We start from the raw sequence: 8,710 nt of genomic DNA, 5'->3' as shown, positions 1-8,710 counted from the left end.
CATTATCAACCCTAATCGTCTAATCACCTAATGACAAGATCAAGCTTTCTTGCGATCAAGTTATCAACCACATTTCCGTTCTTTATTGAGCTCTTGTGTATACATAAAATCTAAGAGCAAATATATTAAACAAGATCAATGGAGATAGGAAGAAATGGAGACTTGACATGTGAATGCTATATTTTGGTTTATTTTGTTTGTTTGCATGGTCTTAGGTATCTTCATTTGTGTATGGTGGATTACTTTCATTGTTAGGCTAGGGTTTTGTGGTTGGATTTTTGTTAGTCTTTCAATATTGTTGTTTTTCACTATCCATTTTCACTATATATAGTAACTAATCATCATAACAACATAATACCATCTAACATCATTAATAATCTAATTAAGTCATCACATGAAAAATATCAACAGTATCAATATCTGACATATCAAAGTAAATCTAACTAAGATCTGAATCGAGTCGTGACATCAAGAGGATGCCCTATCTGACATCTAGCTTAGCTAGAGAGCTGCAAGTCGCCCTTGGTCATGCTTGTCCCTAAGCATGAGGACAATCATCAAGAAGAGAGAGATTCTCTTACCCATTCAATACAAAAAGATAATACTATGAAACAGGTGAGCTTCATTGTTCCCAGCCTTTGGGGGACATTCCAACAGTTTGTTGGATGCTTATTATTTTTTCCTTTCTAATTGATTGCCCAAGAACATGTAGAGCATCAAAAGCTGGTTAGAAAAGGAAGTTACTTTGATAAGCCAATCAATGGATTTGTTTAACCTCCTTTCAGAGTTTGGAGATTATGTAAATAATAGTTAGATGTTTTTCCCTTCCAAGAAGAGCAGTTGCACATGTTGTATTCTCCTTAAGAGAATGCATGTTTTAGTTTTCAGCTTTCCTCCAAGTGCCATAGTGCATATGTTGTATGGATCCTCCCAGATGCCCAATGGACAGCTTTAGTTTTCTAACATTGGCATTTGTGTGCCCTTATGGTTCATCATGAACAACTGATTTGAGATATATGGAACAAATCAGTAAGGTGGAAACTCCCTTTTAGCATGGTTAGCATTTTGGTCTACAAATCCAGAGATTTAAGGTTCTCACCCTCGTAGGCGAAGGTCCCATGTGAGTCGCCAAAGCTATAGATAATATCTACATTTTTGCAAATTTACACTCAAGGCATTGTTAGAAACATGTCAAAATCAGTTCGAAAGAGATCTGGAGTCGTGCAAAGGTGATGGAGCGATTAGAGGTGAGAAATCTATATTTTAGGTATTTTTCTATGTTTCAGTATTTTGCATTTTGGAGGCCTTCAGAGGGAAATTTGGGGTCGAAATTGTCGTAAGTCCTTTAACTTGATAGTTGTAGGCATAGTGTTAAGGGACTAAAATTAGATCTTTTGAAGCCCTTTCCAACGGTGTAAACAGTTTCAAATTTCGAGCATCGAGCAGAAAGTTATGATCTCACCAAGTTGAGACCAATTAGTTGCCTCTAACGAAGAAGAGGTACAAGTGTGCCACATGTTAGCACGGTGCGGATTTTAGCAAGTCTGCAACTTCTTATTCTCCCAAAGGCGCGTGGGAGTGCCACGTGTTGGCACCACGGGGTTTTCAAAGGCAAAAGGAAAAGAAGGCTCTAAAAGCTCCACTAGCACACCATGTGTGTAAAGCGCATGCAAACAGAAAACGAAGAAAGAGAAGCTTCCTGCGAAGGCAAAAAAAAGCCACTTGTCTTCAAAGCAAAATGGTGACCCACGCCTGTGAAACTTCCCTAACTGCCCTTAAAAATTGGCAAAAGCGGATTTTGAGGATCAACAATCCAAAAAAACCTAGACAACAAAATGATACTCTTGAAAAGTACATATAAGTAATGACAAAATATAATAATTGATGAGAGATAATGACAAATCTAAAGAAATAAATAAAAAATAAATAAACATAATCAATATAGTACATAAAAAACATTCCATCGAAATAAGGACAAAAATAAATTAAAAAATGAGATGAATATGTGAATTTCACAATTATAAAATGGTTCTGCAGCCTTCAAACCACGTTACCACCACCAGCACCACCCGGGTTTTAGGGAAGAGTGGATTTAAAGCCGGAGAATATTTGGTCGTTTTCCTCCGCCGGAAGAAACGGCACATTCATTCAATTTTCCTTGTTTTCCAAGGTAGATGAACATTTTTCCAAAGGTGGCCTTGTAGCATGACGTAAATAATCCTTCCAAAAAGTCAATTAAACTTTATTCCGCCCAATCGCCTAAATCCAAATGAGTTGTGGGGCTCAAAGTTGGTTGTTCCGCTAATTTCGTTGTTATGCTCTCCAGCTTTAAGATTTAGTCCAATAATAGACTCAACAGTATTATTCTGACACACAGAATGTGGAGAAACAAGATCTCCTCTGTGCAATGTGCGTTCTATTCTTCTCACGCCTCCATTCACATTCAATTGCGTACTTCCTTTCATTCTCATTGGATTTAGACACCTGGATTCAGAGTGCTCGTCGTGTCTGCCTGCAAATTTAGGATTTTTTTCTGCACTCGGGAATTTACTATCACAATCAATTCTCCAATAGATAAGTGCCCAAATTTAAAATTCGAAATTATGATCAGTCCATCACGTGATTGCTTGCTCAATTTTCTTTTAATAGACAGTAAGCTTTATCTTGGTTTCTCTTTTTATCTTCTAAATTCTAGCTGAGAGAGAACTCATTCTGCAAGTTTCTTATTTTAGATTATTTAAGAAGAAAACAGAATAAAAAACAATGAGATTACAAAGAGAGAGTTTGATTTTAGAAAAAACTCAGTAGTATTGAAATGGTGATGAAGACAGTTAAATTGTGATAAATAATCTTGATGATAGATCATGGAGTATAATCTGAAACATTGATGACATATTTATTAAGTCAAATACAGAAGCTTTCAAAGCTTTTAAGAAATTCAATATCACTGCTTTCTAATTTCTTACTTAGTATTCTGAGAATACCCAATGGGAAGCTTCCCATGAAAACATCCGCAAGGTAGTTCCAATTCTACTTCCTCTCCAACAGCTGCAAATTATAAGTAATAGGCTTCAACATTCTTACATGACACCCCTATAAACAAACTACTGTGAATATTAGGTTATGCCTGTTACAGACCTCAACTAGAATTAAGGTAATTCCATAATCTAACATACGTGCAGGCTCCTGGCAATGTCCATATGAATTTTGTGCACACATCAAATCTCATGGATGTCTGTTTGATTTAGGGCAATCACAGGCATTTCAAAATTATGCTCCACTGTTGAAGATCTTATTGACTCTTCTTCAGAAATCATGTTTTATCAGTCACCCACCTCTTTTTTTAAAGCCTAGACTGCATGCATTTTTTTTGAAGTGTTTTGAATTGCTACAGATATTGCCTATTCTTTCATACGCCCTTAGTTTGTACTTTGTTGGAATATTGATGGTAGAGTCAAGAACTACTAAAATTATCTGCTTACCTGTTTTGAATTGCTACAGATATTGCCTATTCTTTCATACATATTTAGTTTGTACTTTGTAAAAATATTGATGGCAGAGTGAAGAACTATTAAAATTATCTGCATTCCAATCACTTGAGGTACGAAATCTGAAATATCACTGAAGCAAACCTTGTTCCCAATGCCATTATACAACACAGGAACAGTTCTAACTTCAATAAGTTTAGTGTTTAGGCAAATCTCTGTCAATCATAATGAATTAATTGCCAGGATTCCCCTGTTTCATCCAGACTCTCAAGTTATCTTGATGGGATGCAAAAGTGGGAAAATGAAGAAGACTTCTCCTGTTCTGCATAGGTTGGCTACATGAGTTCACAGTTGGTCCAAAACTCGCAATGCCTGCATCCATACCTGGACCCAAATACAAGTAGTCAGATGCACTTTGGTACATGAATTCTGAATTTTATTAGTATGATGCGCTATTGAAAGTGACAGAATGAAATTTCAACTTGAAACTACCTGCTCTCTACTGGTCTCTTTTATAACCTCATTTATATACAAAAGTGATAAATAATCACTTGCAACTTTTTTAAGAAATTAATGTTTGACTAGTGTGTGTAATGTTTTTTATATAGAAAAATGTAAATTTCTTAAGAAAAGTCAATAAAACATACACAATTAAAATCAAACATAATCATACACACTGTGGAAAACCCATGTCAACTACTCAAAAATAAAAAATAAAAAAAATGGAAAACTCATACCAACTACTCCAATAAAAAGCAGGGGAAAACTCATACCAACTACTCCAAATGAAACTTCATTTTATAATGGGTTTTGCACAGCAAATGCATTGCAGTTATATAAGTTGCTTGCATCAGATAATATAGATCTTTGTTGCTCCCAGCAAGAAGAAGCTGTTCAATGAAATTTAAAATGTAAGTCTCTGTAACTTTGGAACGACTGTTGAGAACATGTTTAACCTGATTTTTTTCTCTTAAGACTTTATTATGTTCTTTTGTAGATCCATAGAAGCCTTATTTCAATAGGTAGAACTGCCTAGATTGTAAATAGCAGCTTTCATTATTGTGGGTTATTCTGTCTTTGCCCTATTCTTTATGACTCGTGCTTATTCATATTAAGATTCTAGCTCAGTATGGGATATAACTTCAAATATCTTTGTAACCACTAGAGTGCTTCAACTGGAACAACAATTTTGTTTCCAAGAGTTCAAGTATTTCATGTTGATCTAGCAAATATGTGTAATTGAAGATATTGTTTGCAGTTCTTTTTTATTGAAAATTACTCTTTCTAAAGCTCCCGAAATTATTATCTAACAGTGTTTGTTGTACAGTTCAGGCTTTGTAACATTGAACAGAATCAATGACTTTCTCAGAGTAGAACCAGAGCATGTTGGATTTTTATGATGGGACTTATTCCATTAAAGAAATCATGTCAGATAACAGTCAAATCTTTCAGTGATGGGAAATCAGTAGACAATAGTGGAGGTGGTGGATGATGGTAGCTTAGTTAAGGGTCCTTCAATTGGCATCACTTCAGATTGTAATCTGGGTAGCAGCTCTCATCTTAAGCCTTTAGTGATGCTGTCTCATTTTAAGTAAGATGTTACTATGCTGGAACGGTATAAGGACATGGAGATGTTAAAGAGTGCATTAAAACCTTGCATTTGAAAGACAACCTGCCAATAGAGGCTGATAAAATCTTGGTTCCTGGTAAACCTTCTTATGAGTACTGTGGCCTGGCAGGTGGTATGGAACGAAATTTTAAAGAGAATACAACAGCTCCTCTTCTCAAAAACATGAAGAGTGGAAAGATTTTTCAGAATAAAGCTCTGCATTTTGAGAAAGAGGACTGGTCCAATTTGGCAAAATGGTCTAGTTTAGGAGTGGCAGCAGGTGGCCTGACCGTTCATTCTGAAAGAGAAACATCCTTGCCCTTGTCAACCTTGGAATTGTCCACCTCACCTTTCTCTTCTAGTAGAAATGAAGGGGAACTGTTTTCTTTTCATCCTTCTCTGGATTCATCGGATGCTACTTGGAGTTCGAACTTGATGAACAAATCGTCCTTAGATAAGATATTAGAAAATCAGGATATATCTACAGATTGTTTAGGGAATGGTCACAAAGAAACAGTAAGAACATGTCATATTGATGCAGACAATGGAAATCTTGAAAGTAGGTCTTCTTATATTCCGCTTTGGAGCCCAGAAATATGGGCCAGAGCCAGAAATGTTAAAAGCAAATATTCTGTATCTGCTTCCCCTGGAGCCATCTATCCTACATCAAAAATAGTTAGTAATGTATTCAAACCATCTGAAAATCAGTCAAATGTAGCTTCAGAAGTTGGAGTTCCACGCAAGCCGGTCTCGTATGCCTCAAAAAAATATAAGACGCTTTTTGCCCCAAATCAAGAAAAGATTTCTGAAAATCTTTTAGTTTCTGTCAAAGAATCGAGCGATAGTCATTTAACCACGTCAACTTCACCATCTCAAGCATCTCTCTCACAGGGTCTTATTCATCGTGTGCGCAAGAATGGCCTTCCCTATTATACTTTTTCCTTGAATGAATCTTATCAGGTTCTGGTAGCAAAGACATGGAAAGCAAAGAGTACTGACAGAGAAGATTTGGACTGGATGTATACATTTCACTCTAGCCATGATAATAAGAAAACAAGTAACAAGAACAGATGGGTATCTTCAGTGATAGAGGACAAGAACGCACTCGATCTTGTGGGGCGGATGAGAGTCTCCAGTTCATCGTTACCTCCTGTTGAGAGTTTCAGCAGCTCACAAGATAATGTCCAAACTGAGTTTGTTCTGTTCAGTGCAACTGCAGACATAGAACCCGCCAATGGGACTCCTAGAACACCAACAAGGCTGGAAGAGAAGAGCATTTTTTATCCTGATCAGTCATTTCGCTCGACTACTTTAAGTATAAATTCCTCTGTTTTGTCTCCGACATCAACAACCTCCCTTCTTCCTGTTTCCAGCCTCCTCCTTCAAATGCCTTATCCAGGACATATGGTGCACGTACGTGACTTGAAAAAGTCGAGGTTTGATAATTCACGGCAAAATTCTTTCAAACCACAATCTGTGGATGAAAATACAGCTACAGAGGAAAACTATTTCAACTCAGATATGTCAGAATTAGCAGCTATAGTGATCTCTACCCCTTCCTCACAGTCACAAAGTGTGAAAGGAAGAAGTGAAAAAGTTGCTGTCTCAAAAGTTTCAGGGGGATGGGGTTTAAAATTTCTTGAGAAAAGTTGTGCGGGTTCAACTCCAAAAGTTGAACTTGATTGCAAAGAAGAAAAACCTGAATCTTGCAATTCACAGTGCAGCAACATTTTAGTATCAGGTTCTCCTCCAAGCAGAAATAGATGCAACATTGAAGAGCCAGAGGATCCCTTAATTTGTGCAGAGAAAAATCAGACAAGTGTGACAGCGATAGTGCCAGCAGATGTACATGGTTTGCCATTAACCGATTCAAGCCGTCCTTCATCTTTGATTGAAAGATGGCGACTTGATGGGAAGTGTGATTGTGGCGGATGGGATATTGGTTGCCCAATAACCCTTTTTCATGGCCAGAAGCAGAATAGAAATGAATTTATTATGGCTGATCCAATGATAGATGTTTGTCATTCATCATTTTTGCTTTTTAAGGTATAATTCTCTAACTCTCACATTGCTTGCCAGCATGGCATGCTTATGCAAGTAGTCTGCCCTTTTTGGGTGACTTATTCAACATACATATCATATTTCTTCCTGTTTTCATTGTTTTTACTCGAAGAATTTTTTTTTTCACTACTGGGAATAGCTTAGCCTGATTATGTAACCTCATTGCAGGGAGGAAAACAAAATACCCCTGCATTCACAATAGAACCTGTTGATGAGGGTCTCTATATTCTTTCCTTCCACTCACAGCTATCAGCTTTACAGGCTTTCTCTATTTGTGTGGCTTTAATGCATGTTGGAGATCCTGTTATGAATGAATCAAGGAAGTCATTGAAAGACATTGATTGAGGGGACACCTAATGCTTTCTGAATCATACACCTCTTCCACCACTGGGGGATCATTATTAACATTGTGAAGTGGTTTAATGCAGACCTGGTAGCCAATGTAGCTATTGATTTAGTCAGCACACGTGTATAAATATAGAGATCAAAAAAGGAATGAGTGAACTATCTTCTGCCAATGCTGGTATTTTTCAAACGCACTCCTTGATATTTTATCAAATTACATTTGTGCCAGGCTGTGGATTTCTTTGAATTGTTAGATTGTTAAGTGAAACATGTTCTGTACTGTTATGAAAGTAGCTTTAAATAACCTCTCCCGCTACAAGTTTTGTCAGCCATTCTCATTCTCGCAAGGGTAAAAGCTAAAGAGGCATTAGAACCAGAGCAATCAGAAGCCATGGGATCCACATAGCCGTTGGCTCTTTGTGCTCCAGCTAACAGGTCCAATTATTGGTCTTGTGCTCTCATTAACAGGTCAACCTTCTTTGTATTCTCACCTGCAGGGGCAACTACTGTATTGGCTCTTGTGTAAAATTACTGTGCCTATTTATATGGGCATATGTTTAAAGGTTGGGCATATGCTTAAAGGTGAAGTGAAACTGTATTGGAGAAGAGTTGAGTTTTTCTGATAGTAAAATTTTTTTATTGCACTTTTCACTTGAAAGAATTTCTTCATAGGAAAATACTATGTCTTGTCTTTACTTTCTATTATTCATCAAAATACTGCATATTATCTTTGTTTTCTTTTCTGCTTTTCTAGTTTTTGTATCAATTACTATTTCTATTGTACAAGTTTATCAGGTTTCTTTACTCTACAATAAATTTATAATAGAAAATATTATATATTTTACAAAAATGTTATTATTATTGTGAATTTATGGCTTAAATTTTTTATATTTACTATTGTGATTTGATTTTCTTTTGTATTTTATATTTACTATTGTGAATTTATGGCTTAATTTTTTTTTAAGAGATTAAAACACACATTTTCTAAAATATATAAGAAAACTAAAACTAGTATATTTATATTTAAAAAAAAAAAAATGTAATATACGTGGAGGGATATCAAAAAATAAGATTAGCTATTAAAAATAAGACATTATTTGTGAGAGGTACGTACTAATGTACTAATGCGACATTGACATTTATATCATATATTGGTCTTGGGAAAATATATATTTACTTGCTTTTTAGAGTAAGGAAAACTTATAGT

General features: G+C 35.9%; 1 protein-coding gene across 3 annotated transcripts; it reads left to right on the top strand.

The window, feature by feature from the left end:
- The first annotated feature begins 2,315 nt into the window (after positions 1-2,315).
- On the top strand, positions 2,316-8,147 carry LOC131062628 (uncharacterized). Of its 3 annotated transcripts, none has more exons than XM_057996337.2 (3): positions 2,316-2,409; positions 4,816-7,143; positions 7,327-8,147. In XM_057996337.2, the coding sequence occupies exons 2-3, from the start codon at positions 5,233-5,235 to the stop codon at positions 7,501-7,503; spliced, it is 2,088 nt and encodes a 695-aa protein (XP_057852320.1). In that variant the 5' UTR covers positions 2,316-2,409; positions 4,816-5,232; the 3' UTR covers positions 7,504-8,147. The 3 variants fall into 3 exon arrangements, with proteins under 3 accessions (XP_057852320.1, XP_057852319.1, XP_059063325.1); XM_057996336.2 differs by having other exon boundaries at positions 2,353-2,652; XM_059207342.1 differs by having other exon boundaries at positions 2,353-4,399.
- The last annotated feature ends 563 nt before the right edge of the window (positions 8,148-8,710 follow it).

The sequence above is a fragment of the Cryptomeria japonica genome, chromosome 6 (genome assembly GCF_030272615.1).
Source record: "Cryptomeria japonica chromosome 6, Sugi_1.0, whole genome shotgun sequence".
Classification (NCBI taxonomy): domain Eukaryota; kingdom Viridiplantae; phylum Streptophyta; class Pinopsida; order Cupressales; family Cupressaceae; genus Cryptomeria; species Cryptomeria japonica.
Note: the sequence above shows the minus strand (reverse complement) of the source record. Positions and strands in the feature narration are given on the sequence as shown.

Coding starts and splice junctions, on each gene's coding strand:
- LOC131062628 (XM_057996337.2), top strand. CDS start 5,233: ATGGAACGAAATTTTAAAGAGAATACAACAGCTCCTCTTCTCAAAAAC. Junction 7,144..7,326: donor CATCATTTTTGCTTTTTAAG/GTATAATTCTCT, acceptor ACCTCATTGCAG/GGAGGAAAACAAAATACCCC.